Source organism: Thermobia domestica, chromosome 15, assembly GCF_964235325.1.
Source record: "Thermobia domestica chromosome 15, izTheDome1.hap1.1, whole genome shotgun sequence".
NCBI lineage: Eukaryota > Metazoa > Arthropoda > Insecta > Zygentoma > Lepismatidae > Thermobia > Thermobia domestica.
Window position 1 is genome coordinate 74,011,327 of NC_137468.1, and position 26,030 is coordinate 74,037,356.

The 26,030-nt window shown below is 35.1% G+C and overlaps 1 protein-coding gene across 1 annotated transcript in view; it reads left to right on the top strand.

The window, feature by feature from the left end:
- LOC145671082 (neuronal acetylcholine receptor subunit alpha-10-like) overlaps positions 1-17,659 on the top strand; it is a 1,484,349-nt gene extending 1,466,690 nt beyond the window's left edge. The window contains exons 11-12 of the mRNA XM_081739825.1: positions 9,681-9,845; positions 16,627-17,659. Coding sequence (XP_081595951.1) covers positions 9,681-9,845; positions 16,627-16,717 — 256 coding nt within the window. The 3' untranslated portion in view covers positions 16,718-17,659. The remainder of the gene's footprint in view (positions 1-9,680; positions 9,846-16,626) is intronic.
- The last annotated feature ends 8,371 nt before the right edge of the window (positions 17,660-26,030 follow it).

The following is a 26,030-nucleotide window of genomic DNA, read 5'->3' on the forward strand; positions in this document are numbered from 1 at the left end:
AAAAAGAAATCGACCGAACTGAATGAAATTGTTCACAAATGTTGTAGAGGTAAGATGAGGGAATACGTGTTTCGTATTTTCCTGAAAAGAAAAATACTGTTGAGTGGACCGTGGTGTTGAGTGTCGGAAGGAGTGAACCGAAGCCAATGAAATTGTCTATAGATATTGGATATGATAAATAAAGCCTCTCCTGTTTCACAAGTGTCTCCATCAGATTTATTCAAATTTGGCAGATCAACAACAATCACAAACAGTATAGCGTATTTTATAGTATTTCACGAGGCAACTTTCCGCATAAACAAAAACACGTGCCGATTAATTTCCTGTTTGCTGTTGATGTGCCAAAATTGATAGGGACATCTTAAAAAACACGAAAGTCCTTATTTTACATACAGTCTATACAATATCTACACACAATTTCATTTGCTTCGGTCCACTCCTTCCTGCACTTTTACGGTCATATTTTTTTTTTCGGAGTGGCTCTAGGCTCCAACACTGTTTTTCCGTACAAATTAAAACACATTTCATTTATTGTTTTGCAAATTGTCCCTATACGAAGTTTCGTTGCAATTCTCCATACTCTTTAGGAACTTCTGACGTATACTTATTTGCAGTTTTGATATTTCGTAATAACCAGCTAAGAAGATCCGTGCCCCACTCAACCGTTTTTTTTTTTTTTTTTTTTTTTTTTCAGGAAAATACGAAACACAATTACCTCAATTTACGTCTAGAATATGTGTGCACGATTTCATCCAATTCGGTGCACTTCTTGTTGCCTTTTTGGCCTCAAATTTCAAAATTTTGGGTGGGGAATTCTTCCCCCTAAAACCATTTTTTCGCAGAAAAAAAAAACCGTATTCGTTTGTTTTTTGTGTATTGTCCCTACACAATGTGTCGTTCCAATTCTTCATGTCCTTTAAGCACTTCTGACATACTGTTATTAGCACTTTTGATATTTCACGATCAAAGTTTTGGAAGGGTCTGTGTCCCACCCAAACGTTTTTCTTTTCTTTTTTCCAGGAAAATACAAAACCCGTATTCCCTCATTTTACGTCTACAATATTTGGGTACAATTTCTTTCATTTAGATTCACTTCTTCTTGCCTTTCGGGCATCAACATTCAAAATTTTGGATGGGGGCTTTTGCCCCCAAAAGCCATTTTTTCGCCAGAAAATAAAAAAAATAGGTATTCGTTTAGTTTTTGCGTATCGTATATACACAAAGTGTCGTTGGAATTCTTCGTCCTTTACACACATCTGACATATTGTTACTAGCACTTTTGATATTTTGTGATCAAAGGTTTGGAGGAGTCTGTGCCCCACCTAACCGTTTTTTCCAGGAAAATACAAAACACGTATTCCTTCATTTTAAGTCTGCCATATCTGTGCACAATTTCGTTCACTTTGGTCCACTTGTTTTTGCCTTTCGGGCGTCAATTTTCAAAATTTTGGGTGGGGGCTTTTGCCCCCTAAAATCGTTTTTCCGCAGAAAAAAAAGAAACATGTATTCGTTTATTTTATGTGTAGTATCTACCTGCCAAATTTTATCAAAATCGGAGTGTTACTTGTAAGAATATACCGTAATGCCATTGAAACCAGGTGGAATTAAAGCACACTTTTAAATGGGATTATAATTTCGTTTCCGTTTTGTTTATAACATTACTGTATTAGAACGATACACTCATAGCCATTTGCTATTTTTTTATGTGATATACGTAGCAGACAGTTTTCCTTACATGTCTCTAGAAAATATTTTTTTGATTTCGTTTGTGTTACAATGCAGTGTGACCGGTTCATAAATGAAAAGTAAGAAACGTTTAAGAGAAATACAGAACTGTTGCATTGTTATTATTATTATTATTATTATTATTATTATTATTATTATTATTATTATTATTATTATTATTATTATTATTATTATTATTATTATTATTATTATTGATATTTTTGAAACATTAGAATTACATGCTTACGAGAATTCGTGTTGGGCTCCCTCCGAAAAGAAAAGCTGGATACGTGCCTGCACTGAATGATAGACGTATGAGTCATGGTATAGACGGGCGTGCTAGGCGATCGAGTCCGGAGCATCGAAAACAGACCACAACTTGCAGTTCTTCTTGCCAATTGATGCTGCTTTTTACCTGCTATGATATGTCGGATAATAATGTGGAATAAACGAAGGTCGAGACCATGGCGTATTGGTGTTTCATGCACCTAAACCTGTAAAATATTTGTGCCGAAAACATCTTTCACTCACTAGCTAAATTTGTGGGTATGATCGCACATCTTCCCTTATAAAGTATAGTCTTATAAAGAATATATATAGCATGCTAAAAACCTAAAGACCAAATTCAATAATTTTCTATAGTTTTCTTTTTTAACAACGGGAAACTTGTTTAATTCATCACGATTAATCACGTTTGATACTAAGATGTCTGTTTCTGTCTATATATATTTTTCATACTTTATTGGAGACAAATTTTTTTCAAGAAAAGAGGATGATAAAAGAAGCTATACAACAGCATACACTAATTCTAAATAAATACATCATCAGAAAAAACAAAAAGTTATTTCATTATTATATTGTGTCGGTTCTTATTAACATAAAAATTATACACTTTCTACAATGTTTTTTAAAGAAAAAATTGGATGGGATCGCATGGGATTCGATCTGGTGTCAAAACAATATAAGAATTACTAGTCCGCCACTCCACCCACTTGACCACACAGACTACCTTTCGTTGCCTGTCTTTTTCTTAACAAATAAATGCTCATGGCTATAGAGCATGTCACTTCCAAACTTAAGACAACAGTTTTTCTCTTTGTTTCTATACTTCCGTATAACATCTTGGTTACAGAAGCTAATTTATATTTGGTAGACAATTTACACCCTAGATTTAAGCCAATAAATGCAATATATTAGTCCACTTTTCAGTTCCTTGATTCAACTAAAGTTATTCCCTCTGCAATCGTGCTGTGCTACTGCAAAAAATCCCTCGAAAACATTATTGCCAATATACACAAAACCGAACATAATTTTGTTTTTTGCTTATATTTTTATTATTTTATTATATTTTTTGGAAATATCTCCTTAGATGGATTGCTTTCTATTATCTCCACATATTTCTACTAATAACTGAATTTTACCCATAAACATAAGGAAAATGGAATAATTGCGAAAAATCGTGAGTTACAGTATACGCGCAATATTTTTTGCGCATGGGAGTACCTGCATAGGGAAAATTTGGAGAATGTCGGGAAATTTCCCTCCAGAAATCCCTCCCATCAACTTTGGAAAATGAAATGAAATCTTTGAATTTTACGTCCCACGGTTATGCCGATTAGGCTAAAGAAGACGGTGATTATGAGAAATGAATGAAATGGTGGAATGAAGAAAGTGGGGGCAAACGGGAGAACTCCGAGAAAACCCACGAGCACGGTGTTTGTCCAGCACAAAGTCCACACGGCGTGAGGATCGAACCAGGGACCCCAAGCATCGGAAGTGAACGCTCTCCCATCAACTTTGGCCCCCTCTGGAGTGACCCTGGGTAAACGCACACAATCCAAGTCTATCTCGAAAAATACTATAGGGATAAGAAATATATATATATATATCAAGTTTTGTTTTTGTTTTGATAGGTGGAATAGGTATAAGGGGAAAGGTTGTATCCCAATACGCTCTGTACATACAAAACCGAACCTACGACCTGACCTACAAAGAGAACATAATATAAAAATTATAAACGCAGTACTATTTATCCTGATATCTGGAATTATACCACATTCTCTATAGAATGAAGCAAGCGTTTTAAACAGCAACTGAGTTATAGTTGTATTGGGATAAACCCACGTTATCCATCAACACCCTCACTCATGCCCTTTTGTTCTCTATTCCGTTCTTACTGTAACATACTATATCTTCTCCCTTGTTTTAAGGATATATCTCCTATCCGTATAACTCAGTATTTTTCAAGGTATATTTTAATTGTGTGCTCCTACCAGTGTGCAACTTACCAGGGAGGATGAGGGGGAAATCTCCCTCTGAAGAATTGAATGTCTCCCATAAGTTTTGAACTTCTCCATGTTAAATTTCTCGGATGTGCAGTTTTATTCCCCCTTACAATGTCTTTTAAGTCACACTCTAACTCCTACCTGCTCTAGTGTCGCTTCAGAGGACACACTAACTTCACCATAGAGTTACTTTGGAAGCCATTTTTGCGACTTATCCCCAATTTCCCTCTCCACATGCCACGGAATAATATGCGTGATAGGTATTGAAACAATTGCTTCATTCTACAGAGAGTATGGTACGTACAATTCTTGATTTCAGAATAAATAGTACTGCGTTTATGCATATTTTTATATTATGTTCTCTTGATAGGTCAGGTCATAGGCTCGATTTTGTATGTACAGAGTGTATTGACATACCTTTTCCGTCTATCAAAAGAAAACTTGGAACACACATTTCTTATCCCCTGTAGTATTTTTCAAGATATACTTGGATTGTGTGCTTTTACCCCGGCTCACTTTAGAGGGGCCCAAAGTTGATGGGAGGGAATTTTCCTGATATTCTCCAAATTTTCCCTGTTCAAGTACATTGTGGATCCCAAAACATAACACCTCTGGAAAGCTTGTTTCATGCTGAAAAAAATTAACTATAAACCGTGACTTTCCAATGAAAGTGCTGATGCAATAGCTACGAGTCGTATTTCACTGCGATACGCATTTCACTGCGATGCAATAGCTCGTATTTCACTGCGAGTCTACGATTTTCTTTAAACTAGCAGAAATAATGAGCCCTAGGGACTTACTCCGTTGTCCATAGCATCTAATATTTTGTGCATGAGCATATGTTTGTCATGATTATTGAATGTACTAGGTATGATTCGGATGTCCGGATGACACGTTCCTTGTCAGAAGCCTTTCAGGTTAGACAATCCACACAGTTTTGTTGTCTTCCAGGTTGCATATCATCCAAGTAATTATATTATTCCTATAAATCTAATTCTTCCTTTGAGAAGAAAAAAGTGCTCGTTCTATTTTTCTGTGTAGTGAACAGTTGCTTTTACTTATATTCATTCAAATACCTATTGCAGTAATGCCATTTGCAATATTTGTACTTTTAGCCATCTAATACGATATGAGTTATTGGTGACTGGGAAATGTGAGAAATATTATTAAGATAATTTAAATATCTGTTATTGTTGATTTTTTTTATAAATATCGGCTTGACATTTAGTAGGCTTAAGCTGTATAAATCTGTATTAACGTATTAAAGTTATTAACGTATTAATGAAAATATTACGAACAAGAGTCTTCACAGTTATATATTATACATTTAAATATTTCTAACTTAACGTTTAGAACCTGCAGTCTTGTCTGAAAAATACTCAAACTCATCTCTTTTTAAAATACGAAGTTCTTGCAAACATATGTTCAAAATTCATAAAAGTTCGACTTACAATTAAACGTCTGAATTGGTCAAAAAATCAATTCTATCCAGCGCCGGATCTACGATTTTCTGACCGAGGGTGCACCAATAACTACCAGTATGAGTTGATTGAGTTGAGTTGATTTTGAGTTTAACGTCCAGTTCAGCAGCGAGGCTATATGAGACGTGAACCTACTAATTAACGTGGAATCCGAACCACATGAGCTCCTCCGGGAATCGAACCCGGATCTCCTACGCCAAAGACGCGTACGCTAACAGCTTAGCCACGGAGGAGCTCAACTACCAGTATATCTGAATTAAATGTGAAGTTCCTAAATGCCTTCTCGGGTTCTTTTCTCCTGTTGGCCTCTGTTTTCTTTCCTAATTGACTTGAAAAATGATATACGTACTGTTTTGATAGGTGATTTTTTTTTATTTTATTTTTTTTTTTTGCAACCTTCAGAAAATGCACTTAAACTATTGCTTTTCCAAAACTCCGCTTTCTTTTAAGCCCCAAATGAAAACATGATGGCAGAAATGATCCGAAAGTGTTACTATTTTCACTGCTTGCTTCTGATTTTAGATGTGTATATTTACGACGGAGGGGGGGTGCACGTTCACCGTTGCAGGGCCCCTAAATTCCATCTATGTATAAAAATACATGCTTTTTTTCAAAGAAGGAGTTGTCAAATTTATTTTAACAAAGCTTTACTTTCCAAGCTTTTGATTATTATTTTTCAAGTTGACATTCAAATATCCGTAACATCCGAACCTAAGGAGTACCGGATTTTGTGGTTGGTATGGTTATATAGTCTATATTGTATACAGTTGACAGATAATAACTATCTTTACAGGCCTTTAAAGAAAGATACTCACACATTAAAAGAAAAGTAAATGAAATTTTACTGTTCACCAACTAAATAAAACTGTTCTACAGAAATTTTAGTTTGCCCAATGAGGCTAACTGCAACAATTAAATGACAAAATAACTAGGATTGAGCAGGAATGGCTGTTAAGAGAGGGTAAGCAAGATTCAACTACCGATTATCGAGTACAGTCTTATCAAAACTGACGACTTCTTCATAAAATAGTGATGCGCCTATAAAATAAAATTTGAAAATGAGCTCCGAAATCCATCCCGAAAATCTGAAGAAATCGGATTCCTTACCGATGGCCGGATTTTTGGGATGTCAACTTGCATTAGAGATCAATTAAATATGTTTTGTTAAATGGAATCTGAGTCACTTTTGTTCGGTTTTGAGTTACAGTATGTTTCTGCATCTCTGGAATACTGGAGTACCTTTTTACGTTACAATTATCATATGATATTTGTATTCGGATGCAAAACATGCATGTACCCTCAGAGAGATTGAAACAAGACGTCACTCAAAATCAAACAATATTGACTCAGATCGCTTTTAACAATAACATATCCAATTGCTTTCCAATAAACGAAACTCAAGCGCTTTCACGTAACATCTTGCTAACCACAAAGAGAATGCCAATGAAAGAGTAAAATTTTAAGAATGACATGGATTCAGCATTTGAATGCATCAGGTGACGTAATATGTCGTAAAAGAACCGAATAAGGGTCATAAACACTGACAACGCTAGAGAGGACAAGACGCGGAAATCCCCCCTTGTGGTGGCATCGTCCGCTTCTTCCGACTGTGCTCCCAGACATGTTATATTGTACTGTAAGTTATGTAACATAAAATTGTTTTTTTCGATATACAAAAAAGCAGCTCTCCCCAAAAATGGATCTGTCCCTCCGCTTGCCAACCCAAGAAATTAAAACTGGAGTTGTCACTGGTCACGACTATAGACTGTTTTTAGCAGATTGGCTTATTTACTTTCACACGAAGTCAACAGTTGCCTACGGCTTAGGACAAGAATGGCAACACAAAAGTAAATATGGTTAATCAAAGGAAAATTAATGGAAAAATCAACCTAACAACAAATATCACCGTTATAACATATTAACTGTATCAACACTGCACTAATTAACTATACGGGTGCCACAAAACAATAGAACAGACAACAAAAATCAATGTACCGTTACCGGTAAACCGGTACGTTACACCGAGGAGTCTAGACCCCTAGTTTTTGAGTAACAAAAATAATTTAAGCTATTATTTATATATTTTGTAAAGTTTATAATAAACTCATGATATACCTATCATAGTCTGTGATCTGGCTGCACCTCCCCCTCCCCAGTTTTTACCTTCTTGATCCGCCTATGCTTATATTCCTACAACTTCTTTCTCTTTGCCATTGTTTATGCTAGCACTCCAGTCTCCTATTATTAGAATTCTCTTGTTTAACTTCCTCTCTTCCTCATGTATTTGTTGCAATTCTTCATAGAATTGTTTTGTATCCATTATTTTCTCATTCTTCGCTGTGGTGTAAATTTGGAGATTGTTGTTACTTTATCCATCTTCAAGTAATACAGTTCATTATTCTTCATGACACATTTTATCACTCTATAACTTTAATTTCAATCTCTTTTGATGTTATTATTGTTCTTTCTTTTCTTGCTCTTCCTGTTTCCACTCCTAAATATCATTGCATCGTATAACCATCCTTTTGCATGTTTGTCTATTCTTCCTTTTCTTTTCATTTCAAGTAATTCCAACAGCTATATATTGTAATGTACCACATGCTTGTGTACAAACAATGTCATATGCTCGTGTTAGTAAACATCACCACTTGTATTTACGTCGGAGTACTACACACCACATGGGATTACTATGAGTAGCAGACGACGGACCAACTGCACCGCCTGTAAAGGTCACATGAGAACAGGACAGCAGCAGCGTCATCGCCAATCTGGGACGCCCATATATTAGACAGCAAACAGCAGATTAGCAGCAGTTTTCTGGTCTCCCTCATCTTGCTTGCCTGGAGCACTAGGAGTAACCTAGCCTCAAAGCCTCTAGTCTGCTTTGGGACTCTTGCCTATTTCTTTCCTCCTGGCTTAGCCTGCTTCGGGGCTCTGTCGGAATCCCAACCTCAGTTACTTAGCTTGCTTCGGGGATCTGTGACTTTTATCCACCTCGCTGCTTGCTTCGGAGCATTGGGGTTTCCTACGCCACTCTTCTTAGCCTGCTAGAGATCCTGTCCGCGACCGCATGGTCAAGGATTATCTAAATTCTACCGTACAAATTCGAGAAAGTATTTTGTATTTTTCTGTTAATACTGTTGTTACAGAGGATGTTTTAAATAAACCAATAGTGGGAGTGGATTCCGGGCTCCGATTTTATTGATCTAGTTCTACCTACAAAGAAGTATTACAATATTATGCATTATGTCTTCTACTATCTCCTCATCTTTCCTATTCAATGGTCTTACATTCCATGTAACAAACCTTACCGGTTTTTTTTTTAATTATTACCTTGGTATTAGTTGTGTCAGTCCTTGCCCGATACTCTTTTCTGTTTATGAATTATTAACAATCATCTATGTGGGTGATTAGCACAATTATGATTTCACCACAGTGCTATTAATTGTTCCTTCTGGTTTCCTAAAATACACTTTGTACTAACTTACATGAGCTTTTACACCAACTACTTTCCTCTCACAGTCAGACCATCCCTTCTACAACGTTTTCCTCTCCTTTACAATGTGGAAGTACAAAAAATAAACATGGGTAAACTCAGTTACCTCATTTAGCCTAGTGAAACTGGAATATAATTCTCTTCCATTATATTCCGTATTAGATTACTGGTATTCATGTAATTTATAAATACTTAGTGTTAGTTAAGTTTTCATCATGTTTGGACAGTACTATTTTAGGTTAACTTTACGAATTCTCTGTCACGTTTCAGAAGCAAGCTAAATCGAAGTTGTGTCACAGATCAGCATGTTTTGTATACGTATGTCAATCAAATACTTAAAAGCACTCAATTCTTAGAGGTTTATTTGAATATAAATTTTATTCAAAAAGGGCCTAATAAGCTCTATAAAAAGAGGGTAGGTTGGGGACATAAAAACTCTGCCTTTTTCATGCACGCAAAAGCCACTAAGCTATCATCTCGACTTTAAAAAACTTATTTTGGTGCAACTTTGGAAAACTCCTTTAAGGGGACTAAATTATTTCCCGAAATTGAGAGAATTTGCTGTTTTCGATTAGCAATTCTGCAATAAGTTCTCTCTGAGTAGCAAAGTGTAATCTTCCAAATATTGAGTGTGTGCGTATGTGTGTGTATACAATAATAAAACCTTGATTTATTGATGTATTTATGTTATAGGTATGATGATTCCCCATCGAGTCCAGAGAACTTGGAACGACAGTTTCTTCAAGTGTTACATTGTGTGCAGCAAACAATTGAAAGGAATGAGATGAGACTCGTTGAGCAAGATCGTCGTGATACTATTAGGTTAGAATGGCAACAGGTTGCTCTAGTGATTGATAGGTGAGATATTCATTTCTCTTATATATGCATGCAACAAAATAAACACACTGCTGAACAAGACTGCACTTATTTAATATAAAAAACACATTTACACGTAACGTTTCGATCTTCTAGCCAAGATCCTCATCAGACGTACACTGAGTGATACAAAAAACTACTCAAGCATATATACACAATTCATCTCCCTATTTGCTCTCTCATTGGCCCGTTTAAACAGCCAATCAGAAGCGTGGAAATCTATCTGAACTGACCAACGGGAAAATATAACATTCTACCAGAAAGAAGCAACAAGGAGCAAGCAACCATTGAATACATTAATTCATATACATTTTTCTGTATTTATCAATAATATTTCTCCATTCTTTATTAATGCTGATACCTTTGGCCCAATTCATTAAGTTTACATCCCCTTCCTTTTCTATCCACCAGGCCTCTTTCCACTTTCTCGGCCACAACCTTTTTTCCCGTTCCAGCACAAGAACTTCTTCCCAGTTCACATCATATCCCTTTTCTTTTACATGTTTAAAGGGCATTCTTTTACATGTCCTAATGAGAGAGCAGATAGGGAGATGAATGGTGTATATATACTTGAGTAGTTTTTTGTATCACTCAGTGTACGTCTGATGAGGATCTTGGCTACAAGATCGAAACGTCAAGTGTAAATGTGTTTTTATATTAAATAAGTGCAGTCTTGTTCAGCAGTGTGTTTATTTTTCTGATTTTATTCGCAAGACGTATGACTATGATTGTTTGTCAGTATGCATACAGTACACACTTTAACAGATGATATTTGTAAACTTTTTCTTCGAAGATGGATCGCGTGATGCTAGTAATATGTAATGTAGTTTATTTTTAATAGATGGCATTACTTACATGACTGTAAAATAAACGCTCTGTCAAATTACTGTAAAGTGAATCAAAATGGCAGTTACTAAGAAAATGTATTCAGAAATTGTACCCTGCGTCTAGATTGTCATGAAGACTTGTAACTCCCAATCATGTTGGAGATTGTGTTGGAAACTCACGTCTTGACTTAATGTTGAACTTTAGTAACATTTTTAAACTTGAAACAATACTTTAAAATAATCTTGAAACAGCATTGAACACATATATATTCGGGTGTTCTTAAAATGGCGCGCACGTACTAGTTACAGGAAAATTTGAAACTATATTTGAAACGTTGCTTATACTTGCCCCCCCCCCCCTTGGAAATCACAATACGGGCGCCCTTGCCCACAATTATGCCTTTAGGCTAAGGGAGACGATGATTAAAGCAAATGAATGATGATGGAAGAATAAGAAAGTGGGAAGTACCTGGAGAAAATCCACGGACACGATGTTGTTTACTACAGGCTTACTTAGCTGGAGATCGAACCAAGGACCCCACGCACCAGAGATAAGCGCTCTACCACTGAGCCACCATGCACCCTATCCAGTCAACAATTGGTGCAAATTATGCTACTTTCAGCACACACAAACTATTGCAATTCTATTAGTTGATTTCTGAAGAAGAAAGAAAAATTAAGCATTGTTATTGGTCAATCAGTCAGCTAGAGAATTTCCCTGGATTTTTTACGTTTTATCGAAAAATTCCCTTTTTCCCTTTTTGCCTAATTTACCTATGAAATTTCCATAGATTAGGGAAATTTCCCTCAAATTACGAACACTGCAACAGAGCGCTATTATTCAGGTTAAAATAAAGCGAAAATGCTAGATAATGATACACTCTCCGGAGACTCTTTCAGCCGTTATGGGAAATCAAACGTTTCACTATGTGGCAACGTCGTAGATTACCTTGGAACCATTAGCATTATTCGTCGGATTCATCAAGCAGTTACACCGATTGTTACGCTAATACCGTAAGTAGTGCTAGCGTCAACATTTATCAACTTTAACTGCCATCTGAAGAGAATTGATTTAACTATTTGATGGATTGGTAGATCGACTCTGAGATTCTTTATCTGTGACGTTGCCACAGAGTGCAATTCGCGTATCCAGACGAGGATCCGAAAGGTATACAGTTATATATGAGGCGTATAGTTTCTAAATCCGCCATCTCCTTCATAAACGGTTTCGAGAAAAACAGGAAAAACTGATAACTCAGAGATTATGTGAGATAAAATTTTCTTTTTAGAAATACTTTACTGCTTTCTGGACATTCATTATAACTACCAATTGACAAAAATCTCTCTCATCCCATTTCTCGGTTATTGCAGAAAGCAGTTTGGAGATGGCGGATTTTGAAAACAACTTTTGGAGATGGAGGACTTTGAAACAAACGTACTTAAGTTTTTTGGGGTTTATTTGCTTCCAAGTCATTACTATTATAATTTCTGATAACTATTTCAGAACAGAACAGTAGATGGAGATAAACTGAATCTAAACAACGATATTAACTTGTTGGGTAACATTATAATGTGCACAAACAAGGAAAAAAATGAAGCTATAATCATAGTACGTTAGCTACATTTACGGGTCAAGTTCAGAAGTTCCCAGCTCGTTTAGAAATATCGTCTCCTAACATAACATAAGCTAACTTAACCTCACCTCACTAACCTAATCTAACCCATTGGGACCTAACCTAACCTAACATAGACTGACATAACAGGATGAAAAATTTCGGAATAAATGCCACCTTTACCAACAAGAAAAGGATTGAAAGTGATCTTTACACTGTTTTCAGATATAGTTCTCATCAGAATCATGTTCCAAACACTGGCATTCAGCCTAATCCTCATCTACACTTTCTTCTGTTGACGCAGTCAGTCTCTTTTCAGCATCAACATAAATGGCTAAGTTTGAATTAGCACGCCAATTTTCCCCAAAGTGTTTCGTTAGGAGTTGAACAACATCTAGCAACTTTTTTTCATTAACGTCGGTCTTCAATTCATAGCATAGAATAGAATAGAATCGAGATGATGGGGTTTACAAACACACTGCTGGGTGGAGATGGCGGCTTTTGAAGAATACCCTGAACTTTAAAGCAGTAATTGAGGGTGGAGGTGGCGACATTTCAAACAACTCTTTACACCATCATGTAGGGCATGGAAAGGAATACCAGTAAATCTACTTACCTCATTTTTTTTGAAAATTGGAGATGGCGGATTTAGAAACTATACGCCTCATATATTTTTCGCTTTATATTGATTTTTAGAACAATGCTCTGTAGTTCGTGAGCTCCATCTTTAAAACACACACACACACACACACACACATATATATATATATATATATATATATATATATATATATATATATATATATATATATATATATATATATATATATATATATATATATATATATATATATATATATATATATGAGTAAAAATGCCGGGGAACGCGGAGGATGCCGTCCCCCACCTCGAAAAAAATATGTACGGCGTCCCCCCCAGTTCCTAAAAAAATTACAATGGGCAAAGATAGGCATTGAGAACGGAGTGACGTCATGCCGCTACCTACCGCCCCCTATTTTCTCAGATCCACTTTTATCATTCCTATATATATATATATATATATATATATATAATATAAACTCCTAATTAATGCTGGCAACCGAACAACATACGTATTAGGGCTATAAAAGAATCTCGATTTTCTCCAAAAAAAAAACTGTGCTGGGAAATTCAATTTGAAATATGCTATTTTGTTTAACTCTATTGATTGATATATGTTAGCTTTCCAAATTATTTCAGTTAATCAGAAATTAGAGTTTAATAGTTAATTATAATTTTGGGCTATATATCATTAACTATACTACTATCGAATTTTGCTAGTGTTATATTGAAGAGATTAACAAAGGTATATTTCCATATCAGTTTCACTCTCAATAACGGAGTATGATCCTCGGACGTATATTTCAATATCACTTTCACTCTCAATAACTGAGCATGATTCTAGGACGTATATTTCAATATCAGTTTCACTCTCAATAACGGAGCGTGATTCTCGGACGTATATTTCAATATCACCTTCACTCTCAATAACGGAGCATGGTTCTCGGACATATATTTCAATATCACTTTCACTCTCAATAACGGAGCAATGATTCTCGGACATATATTTCAATATTAGTTTCACTCTCAATAACGGAGCATGATTTTCGGACGTATATTTCAATATCACTTTCACTCTCAATAACGGAGCATGATTCTCGGACGTATATTTCAATATACTTTCACTTTCAATAACGGAGCATGATTCTCGGACATCAATTTTTAAGTTTACAAACAAATTCGATTTTCTTGATTTCCTCGAAAACTACGCATCAGCTTTCTATACTCATCCGTATCATTTTGATCAGCTTAATGAGATCTATCGATTGGTATAACCTATCTCTTCATGTTTGGACAATTATTTTACGTTAAACGTTATAGCCTAAAAAATAACTAGTTCAGGTATTTAAGATCACTTTAGCATTAAAGAAAAATATTTCAAGTACTTGTGTATTGTATCTGTAGTAATTTGTAGCATTTAAAGAGTTGGCTTTGAAACAGTAATATAGCCTGATTACAAGTATTGTTATGACATGAAAAGGTATTGCTTTGTTAATTGAACAAAATTAATACTGCTAAAATTATTTGATACTATCACGAACTATCATCATCATCATCATCAGTGGTATTCTGCCGTTGTTGGCTGGTCATTTGTCGCAATTGAGAAGTTTCCATACTCCATGGTCTTCAGCTAACATTTTCGTCTTCACGTACGATTTTTCTGATTTGATATCGTCCATCAATTTTAATCTCTTTCGCCCTCTTCTTCTCTTTCTTGGCACCATACCCTGTAGCAAGTCCCTCATGACGCAGTTCCTTCTTAACCAATGTCCCAACCAGCTTCTCTTCCTTTTCTTAATAATTTATAAAATTGTTCTTTCCTTCCCATCATTTCTAACACCCTCTCATTCCTTTCCGCTCGATCCAGTGAATTCTCTCTAGTTTTCTCCACACCCACATTTTGAAGTTTTTTAAAATCATTTTTACCTAATGTCCATGTATCTACCCTATGCAGAACAATACACGAAACTGCACTATTATGATGATACGTTAAAACGACGTATAAGACAATTTCATCAATCCTAGGTGATACTCAGTTTCAGAAGGAAGATATTTTATTATTTTCAATATATATATATATATATATATATATATATATATATATATATATATGCAAATGATCTTATTCTTTCGAAGCTCCTCATTTATGCACTCTTAAACTCCTCTATGCTCAAACTATCAAATTAATAAAAATGAAATTTCCACCCAAGGTACGTTATACCCCTCTTCTTTTTGTAAATCTCTCTCCCTACTAGCTGGGTCCGCTTTTCGTATCGCTGTCCTCCACCTGCTTTTATCTTGTGTCGTATTCACTGTGACGCCACACTTCATCATAGCGTTCTCACACAAGCTCCTCACTTCTTCTTTGATCGGTCTTGTACTCGTTTTCCATTCAGTTTTATATCATCCACTCCGTGAGCTACATATTTTAAAGTCTTCTTCTTATACAGTATATTCAAACCATCGAAGTCTACTTTCTTGCAATTTTTGTAGTACTGTTCTTACCATTACTGTTCCTTGGATAGACTAACATTGTTCTTCATTTTGTCCTTCTGGTTTACTCCACACATCCAACGCAGCATCTTTCTCTCTTCAACATGCAAGTTTTGTTATTCTCTCTTCTTCGTTATCCAACATTCCGCTCTTTATAATTTAGCAGGTCTCACCACTATTTTGTAAACCTTTTCTTTAAGGCGTAACGGTGCTCTTTGGGCACAAAATACTCTTGCACCTTCTTTCCGTTTTGTCCAACCGCTGGTAGTTCTGCTGTTTACATCTTCTTCTAGTTCTGCATTTTCCTGTAGTATTGATCCCATTCTAGTACTTGGATTTCTTTGTCACTATTACCTATTCTTAGTTTAGTTGTATTGTGGTATTTTTTATTGTATTTTTATTGTATTTTATGTGGTATTTTTTGCTAAATGGACAGCGTATATATTCAATTTTTGTTTTACTAATCCTAAACCCTTTGCTTTGCTATCTAGCTCCATCTAAAATTCTTGATTTGTGCCCTCATCACACCCAACTTGTAGGGCATACACGCCACTACATTCGAGGTATTTTTCCTAGCACGAGCTTGGTTACCATAATTCTGTCGATTACTTTCTTTACGTTCACTAATTTTTGGTCCAAATGCACCATTAATAATTCTCGATTTTTCACCTAGCTGAGCATAATATTCCAGTTTGAATTCGTATTTAAAAAAAAAAACTTAATTGTGTGCTGCATGTGGTGCACTTTCATACTGTCCTTTTCAACAACGGTCTGTCCCCCCTGATTGTCTGGGTACCCCAACCTGTTTGCTAAATATGCACTTAGTTTGCAAGGTTGGACGCGTGACATCAGTCCATTTCTGTGTTGTTTTATTGAGGTGAGTTTCCATTAGATGTCAAAGCGGACTTTTCATTCGCTTGGCACTAACCCAATATACTTTCGGTTTATCAACCTTAGGGCGCGGAGGATCTGGTCAAAGCTTCATTTAAGCATGGAAGCAAATGAAATATGTATTTATAACGATATATATCACTAGTGTAATATCATATCTTACTGTGCTATACTGCTAACATTTCTTTAAAGTAGTTGGAGAACAGCAAAATCTTTATTTCATTGTTTCAAATGCAAATTGTGTCTGTTATTGTTTTTTTTCTGTGATTAAGGATTAATCATTCAGTTTATTTTATTTGCGAACATGATCTAGAATTATTCTTTTCTTTTTCTTTTCAGATTTTTGCTTTGGGTATTCATAATTTCAACAGTTGCAGCGACTTTTGGAATATTGTATATGTCTCCGCACACAAAACTCTTCAGCATGTGAAGAAAAGTAGAAAATTCAACACTTTATAAAATAAAAAAGACTCTTTTGTTGCTGATCAGAGACTTTCCAGTTGAATAGTGTTTCATGAAAATAATAATGATAACAAATGAATAAAATTGTACACTTGCAGCTCAAAGTGATTTGAATCTTAATTTGTTGACTTGTATAAATATAAACTATATACCTAAAAAAAGGGAATATTACTTTTAAAATCTCTTAACATAAAATATATAGAATGTTAGACCGATTTCTGATTACTAGTTCATTGAGCGCTTTCAAATTAAAAGACTAGATGTTTCATTATTACCAATAAAATACAAACAATGTAGTTTCTATGATTTATTTAAGGGGAAAATTAAGGCTATACTTATAAAAATATAATTAGAAAGTATTATTTGTTAAACTTTTATTTTAAAGTGCATACATTAGTGCTATGCGAACTGGTTCGAGCAAATGTAATTTAATATTTCAGCTTATGTGTATTTCAAGAGTTCCTGCCAGATAAGTTACATTAGTAGGAGGTTGATAAATAGCATCACCAAATTAGTGACTTTTTTGGAAAAGCTCTACTTTCTAAATAAATTTCTGTACTAATGGCAGTTAAACCCCTTTAAACATTATGAATGCGACCACCCAATTTTAGTATTCTAGCAAAGACGAAATGAAAGATCTCTTATAGTGTGTTCCCTCAATAGGAGTGCAGTTTGGCAATGTGTTTGAAGTTCCCATGCTGAATTTTACAACAGTATCCATTCCTTCCTCCATCCTCTTTTGACCTCATTTCCGGAGTTCCAATGCCTTAACACCCACTATGTCTATTCTTTCTTCCCAATACTATAACTAATATGAAACAGATGTCAGGCAATGTAAGAACAAGGAAGGTGGTCTTGGAAACAGGGAATGGAGCACTAACTTAAGAGTCTTCATTCCGGCGAAATTAAAATACCGCTAATTTTACAGTAATTATGTGATATCTTCAAATAGATAAAAGATAATTGAAATGTGAAACAAGAGCGCCCTAGACAATATTATTTTGCGTGAGGTACCGTTATCACAAGTCACCTAGTGGCTTTTCGTTTTCAGCTGTTTAGAAACGCGAAAATAAATGCCGATTTTCAAAATGGCTCGAAATCGAAAGCAGATAAGTGAGTCGTGATAACGGTTTCTCATGTAAAATATTATTGTCTTGGGCGCTCTTGTTTCACATTTCGATTATCTTTCTATCTATTTGAAGATATCACATAATTACTGTAAAATTAGCGGTATTTTAATTTCGCCGGGATGAAGACTCTTAAAGAACAGCATTTGAAATTGTGACAACTAAGACTCCACGTGAATTTGACAAGCGACTGTCAATTGTATGAAATGAGGGTTCTGGTTGGTTATTTAGTTATCGGGGGTAGGGGGGTATTTTCCGCAAGATCCCTCGGATGATGATTTTTTTTTTAATGGCACGAGCCACCACACGTAGAAGGCGGCATTCTTTATATGCGAACACGATCATTCACAAAACAGATCAGCAAATATATCTGACATAAAGTGACTTATTAATACAGTGGCGGTCTGTACGTTAAAGTAATTAGTCACGTGTGAACTTCGGTAGACTTCCAAACTATCTAAATTTAATACTGAAACCGGAAATGGTAGTAGATTTCCGGTTGCAAAAGAGAATTAAAATCGGAGATGGAACCCTACCCTTATAGTACTGAATCACTACTATGGCTATGCCTCCTGAGACCCGAGCATTTATTTGTCAACAACTTTTGATGAAAATTTGCATATAAGGTAACAATAGACCCAATAGTCCATATTTAAAAACCATTTTGTCATACTGCTTTCCTATTGATCCGTAATGGGTCGAATTGTATGCAGTACTTTGGGTCTCAAATTGCTATGTATTGCATACAATACACAAGGAAAATTGTATATTTCCCTTCGTAATATAAGCATAAACTATGTAAATCATTAAACTTGAAATTTACTGCCCTATGTTTCATTTTCTGAGAAATTATTCAATCAATGTACCTGGATCAGATGCGTCCATAACCCCAATTGTCTTCTTCCCGCCTTCAGCAGACAATAGAGCCACCTGTAGGTAAAAACAAAAACCAGCTGCCTTTTCTGCAGTAATTTCGACACTTCCCGAATAGAATAACCGAGATTCGGGCATGTTCTTAAATATTCGTAGCCATGACGGGCGTTCGAGAAACGTATTGTATGCAATACGCAGGGTCTCAGGAGGTTATAACCAATGTCAAAATTGGAAAGCCTAGATTTCCACCACTTCCGGTTTGAATAAAGCAATAAAAATCGAGGTGAAGCTTATTCTTGTGATGCTGAAACCACGTGAAAACGTAATTTCTTGCTGCCTTATACCATTTATACACTATGGAGAACATGAGATCTGAAGTAGTCAGTTTGTGTTTCAGTACGAAAATAAAGGCTAAAACGAAATCTATTCATGCTGTACGGAATCCATATAAAAAGACTGCTTCTCGCTATCTATTACTACCATTTCTTCCAATATGGCAATCAGAGTTGAAACCGGAAATCGTAGATTTTAACCACTTCCAATTTAAGTAGAGGAATAAAGGTAGACATGTAACGTTTTCTTTGCACGCTGAATGCATGTACTGAATCCGTATCAGTAAACCATTTCTCAGTATATTTACCATTATGGTTTGTGGAGATGTATATTGAAACCGGACGTTGTGGTGGATTTACATTAGGTTGTAGCAGTGAAATAAGGGTGGAGACAAAATAAACTCTTGAGACGTTGAATCGACTGCAGAAAACAGCTTCTCACTATCTGTCACAGTTTATGCGTTATGACGATCAATGTTAAAACCGGAAATGGCCTATTTGTACCACTTAAGAGGCCTCATCACTGCGAAATTAAAATACCGCTAATTTTACAGTAATTATGTGATATCTTCAAATAGATAAAAGATAATCGAAAAGTAGAACAAGACCTCCCTAGACAATATTATTTTGCGTGAGATACCGCTATCAAGACTCATTTATCTGCTTTCGATTTCCAGCCATTTAGAAAATAGCATTTATTTTCGCGTTTCTAAATAACTGCAAACGGAAAGCTACTAGGTGACTCGTGATAACGGTACATCATGCAAAATAACATTGTCTAGGGAGGTCTTGATCCAATTTTTTATTATCTTTTATCTATTTGACGATATCACATAATTACTGTAAAATTAGCGGTATTTTAATTTCGCAGTGATAGGGACTCTTAAGGGAGGAGATGGAATCTATTCTTGGAACTCTGAATCGATTCCATGAAAACCATTACCCATTATCTCTTACTGTTTGTGTTCCAATACTTGTAAACAGACGAACGGACAGACGGACATAAACGTTTTATAAGACTCCTATTACTTATCCATAGCATAGTTTGGAGCTCTAAAAAAATTATGCGTATTCGCAAAAATACAGTTTAAATAAATAAATTTCGTTTTACTATTTGAAAGTACATTAGAACTCCAAACTATAGGGAATATTCAGCATTAAAACGGGAAGCGGTAGAACACCATTACCACTTCCGATTTCAATAGATGGATAATGCTAGACATTGAATCTATTCTTGAAGCCTTGAATCCATATAAGAAAACTATTTCTCGTTTTCTCTTATATTTTTGTTCTAATTCCTGTATTCAGACTTACATACAGACGAAAGTATGGACAGGCAGAAAATAGAAGTTCTATAAAATATTTCGTGCTATGTATAGCAGCTTGGAAGCTCTGAAAATTGATACATATACTGTGTCATAGATCAGAGTAAAATTTATTGACTCATGAAGTATTTTGAGGGCATTACTGTTAGAGAAAATGTCACAGAAATTACCACATTAAATAAAAAATAATGTAAAGAAAGATATGAGTAAACTTAAGTTATTCTCTTGTCTTTCCGAAAGAATTAAATTTGCCAGGAACACTTTGTGATTGAAAAACACTCAGAGGAATACTCAACAGAGGATTTTGGGCTTTTAATCCCACTTGAGCAAAATACTACGAAAAGATAACCAAACTTCTCCTAAAAGGGTATGAAATTGATTAAATTAAGCGGATGCCGGTGGTAACACTACAGAACAAGAAACAGGGAAACATGTGACAATTGCATAGCGTTTGTGTTTTGCCTCTCATGTGCAATTTTACAGGTCTTAAATAGTAAAACCTATTTTATCTACTAATAGTAATTTTGTTTTCCCATCTTACAGCTACTAGTTCTTGCGTTCGGGCACTCAGCCCGTTGTATTTTATAAAATAAAATCGTGTTTAATTTTAAAAGCTCTGATTGTTTCTATTTAACAATTTATTTGTTTATTTATTGGAGTTTGCAATTAGTAAACGACTTCGTTATACAGGTAAAAGCATAGCTCAAGCAGCAACGTCTATTTATTGGCGTCACTGTTTAGTATTAGAATTAGCGTGTTTCACAGACTGAGACGTTGTTATTTATTATTAGGATAGTCTATGTTATCTTCTTGTAAGTGTATTACCAGAAAATACTCAATCTCGTTTCTCAGGAAATGAATGAAATAAAAATCATATAAAATGTAGTTATTCTATCATTGGAGTTTCATCAGCTATGAATACTTCTTACAACAAGCTGTGTTTAAACAATTCGAATTATGTTTAAATTATTGAATCTCAAGTCAAAGTTATAAAAGTGTTATATATATTTTTATTGCTGTAATAGGATGGTCCGATGCATGTGGAATATATTGTAGGCCTACCTTGCAACTTGTTAGAAAATTTATTATTTTTCACATATATATTCTCTTTTTGTTGCTTAGGTCGAGTTGACTAGTGTAAATCCTGCAACTGTTTTATCCCAATTAATCGTCCACACGGCTTCATACTTACGGCACAAATTATGTTATGGGTATGTGTTTCGGTTTTCGTTTAAGATGTTAACGACCTGCTCGACTCCGCTGACGACTCTGTCACACTGAGCCCAGAGAACTGGGGCGTCAGCTTGAGTAAGGCGGTCGCAATTAATCCAGAAAGTTAAGTTAAAGTAATTTCCCTTACATTTAGTAGTATATTTTCAATTTTTGGTTCATTGTTAAAAGTAGAGATTATGTTCTTTGCCTGGTAACAGAAAGTGAATGAATTTTCTGTTTTCAGGCTTACAAAGTTCGCTGACTTCAGTTCAAAATTCACTGGATTTCTTAAATCCATTACTCCTCTCTCTTTTCTATAATCTTCAATGCATTATAAAAAATATGTCCCAGCAGTGCATGATTCATTTTTATTTCACACAATAAATGAAACATTCAGAATAAGACATTTCTTTGTCCAATGACATGAACTAATTGTGAACCCTCTTGTGTTTCGTTCAGAATATACGCCACTACCGAAGAGAGAAAAAATTAGCAGAGGAGGGTGAAATGAAACTGCACTTTGATTCTAGGAGGGTTGTAGTTGCATGCAAGAATCTAACACTAACACTATGCGATTGTCATTTATTCACGCTTCAAAGAGGGGGCACAGTGGCTTAATGGTAGAGTGTTTACCTGGTTTGATTCTCAGCCGAGTAGTTTCTGGTGAACAACATCGTGTCTGTTCATTTTCTCATGGTATTCCTGTTTCCTCCGCATTATCATTCCATCAATTCTTCCATCATCATTCACTTTTTGTTTACGCTTCAAAAGCTTCAGTAAGATGTTCCAGAATATTGATAGTATTTTCGATCTTTTAACTATTTTTGCATAAACTTCTGTTCCTTAAGGTTGGTTTAAAGGGACAAGTTTCGCCGATAGATGGGACTACAGTCTTCGTATCTCTCCAATGTGTGTTTTTTTTTTTTTTTTTTTTACCGTTCACGAAAATTCACGATTTCTCTTACAAATTGCAACCTACAGACTTCAAATTTTTAGAAAATGAACTTAATGACCTATCGAAGGCAGTAATCCGTGCCAATTTTTTATATATAATTTTCTTCATTATTGAAATGGCTTGATTGTTGAAATGCATATCCAAACCTTTAACAATGGAACTGTTTCAACAGTGAAGAAAATTCTAAATAAAAAAATCGGCCCGGATTGTTCCCTTCAAAAGATTATGAAGTTCCTTCTCTAAAAATTTGAAGTCTCTAGGTTGAAATTTGTAAGAGAAATTTAAATTTTCGTGAAAGGTAAAAAATACATGGGAAAGATACGGACTGTAGTGACATCTATTGTCAAAACTTGTCGCTTGACACTAACCTTAAAGTCTTCGAGATGCTTCAAGGTCAACGTTCCTTAAGAAACCTTTCATAAAGATTATATTTTCTTGGTACATACTAGTTCTATTTATTACTCAACTAGGTTGCTATACCACAGAGGAAAGTTGCCAAATAGAGGTACCTTTTTAAAAAAAAAAAAACTTCTTGTTTGAAAACAGTTTATAGCAGATATGTATATGAACCATGGTAATGCTGTATCAGAATCTTGTTCGTCAAAATGTTCCATCAAAATAAGAACTTCAGCAGTATCCATATAATAGAAAAATGAATAGGAATACTCCTTTCCCTAGTACTAGGATACCGCAGTCAGTGCCGTGCCGTGGCGGAGGGCGAGCGGGGCAACGGCTCCGGGCGCCGAAGTAAAGGGGCGCAAAATTCGGGAGGAAAAAGAAAAGATGGAAAGAAAAAGAGAGAAAAAATTATGTAAGGGGGCGCCGTTGTGTACTCTCACCCCGGATGGCGATTTTCCATAGCACGGCATTAATCACAGTACCTTATGTGAGGATTAACACACACAATTTTAAATCTTAAAGTAACCAAGTTTAAAGGTTGAAAATACTATTTACACTTCCCACAATAACATTCGACGAATACGGACACAGTAAACGAAAACGAAGCAGCGAATTTTTAAAAAAAAATATATTCACTTTCTTTTGTTTATGGACTAAAAGAGAACGTGTCTTTCTACGCTTTTTTACAGGAACACTTCGTAATCACATTAAATTGGTTCAAATTATTACATTACGGTAATAAATAAGGTAAAACATTTAAATGAGAAAAGAATCCTTTACTTAGGTAAGTAGAATGAACTAGGGATTCACACTTCAACCTTGAACACGTTGTATTACATTTTTAAAGAAAACTTTTAGGCCCAATTCAAATGTACAGAATAAAAAGTGAAAAGAAAATGTATAATTCCAAAAAACTAAACTTAACAAATACTTCGAAATTTAAAAGTTCTGATATTTAATAAGCTACCAGCTTAAAAGAAAAAAGTCAACCCAACATAGTCAAATTAATTAGTATCTATAAACTTTTATAAGAATGACACGGAAATCCTTATGAAGATCATTAAGGAGGCTGGACACCTCGCGCTAAAAGCCTGTGACAAATAAAGATTTGGTGACCAATACTTACTGAGAGAATGAGAGTCCACAATGGATATAGGTCTACAATATACTTTATTTTAATTCTGTTCCTTAACCATTTTCAGAAAATAATCCTTTACAATAGAAATATTCTGTTTCATGTGTGTTATCTTTGACCTTTGTACTAGTTCGAATCTGATAAATCGCCAGACATCTACTATTTATTGCGCATAGTCGGTTCAAATAAATCAACGAACTTTTTACAGCTTTAGAATTAACACACATATTTTTTGCGTGCATTAGACATAAACAATCCCCGATTACATCCACGGGGTTTTAGAAAGATTGTTTCTCGGTTATGTGGAGTACACGATCGAAGACAATTTATCAATTAACAAGAAACATACATTGCTATTGTGTGTAACTGCAATTACTGATTCATTTGATGGACTCCTAAAATGTATTATGTAAAATAAATTTAATAATTTGTCTATTTAATTGAAAATAACCAACAAGTTTCTTTCTTCCGAGTGTTATTTTCGTAAATTGTTACAAAAACTTTTAACTGCTGTCATAAAGTAGTCTAAATTGTTTCTTAGATAAACAATTCAAGAATTTCATGATTTCTTGTTTACAGTAGATCATGTCCTCTGAAACCACCCATATTGGAAATGTTTCTAGATTATTTGGAAGTTGGCTGTCACATAGTTGCAGTTTTTTCTATGTTATTCGGATTTTATCTTCGTTATTTCCACTTAGTGTATATTTACCTACATATTTCCCATGCTCTTAGAGCCTAAACACCCGGTCCCTATATTATGCCAAGTTATAAGTAACAGTATTATTATTTACTAATGGTTTTACTTTTAGACCAGTGTCTCCAATCTGTGAACTTCATAATTGTTTTACAATCTGCAAAAACAGAATACTTGTGGAACGAACCCCTAAGTATAAAACTTCATATAGCAGTTGCTTGATGTCAGTAATAACAAAACTTGCAAAAAGCTTTGGTATTAAACTTTCAGACTGTCCTGTACATTTTTGTGGACGTAAGTTTTCGTGTTCTCTCCTGGGCTGACTCGTCAGTTTCTTGACAACTGTGTTGAAGATAACATGTTAGGAACCCAACCTCCCCTTGGGATTGGAAACAAATCCAAGATCCATTTAGAAAGATTTATTCTATAACAAAGACTCATAAACTAAAATTTGCGAAAATTTAAAAAGAAAAATCACGTAATATTGAAAATTTTACAAGATCCCAGCTCTGCATCGTGACAAATTTCTCTGCTTTAAAAATGTTTCATAACTCAAAAATTTTGGAATCGCACCATTACACATTATTGTAAAAACTATAAATTAGGAATGAATAATATCCCTTTTAGATATTGCAAGATCTTTATCGAAAGTAATACAGTGGCCTTAATCAGCATAAGTCATTTAAACTTTGTATGGTAATACAGAAGGTTCCCTGAAGACTCAACGTAGTCCCCATTCATGGCAATGTATTTGCACCATCTTAGGATAAAACTGAAATCTCGTTTGGTAAAATTGTGGTGTGCACTTCAAAGGCCACTTCTTTACAACCACTTTCATCTCATCTATGTCGTCAAATCAATATCCCTGAATACTTCTTCAAAAAGGTCGAACAAATTAATATCACAAAGAGCCAGATCCTAGCTGTATGGTGAATAAAGTACCTGTGACCAGCCCAATTTGCAGATCAGGTGCGTTGTCATGGAATTTGTGTGTGAGCGTCCTTTGTCATGGTGAATGTACATATGTCAGCTCGTCAGCTGTTTCGGGACAATGGGTCAGCTGTTTCGGGACCCATTCACCAATCATCATGTTAATAGCATTATGATTACACTTGAGCCCTATAGCAAGCTCTTGGATCGTTATTCGTCTGTCCGCACAAATCGGTTCATTAGGTATCGCAAGATTTACTATCGTGTGGGAAGTTGAGGATCCTCCATTAGGTAGT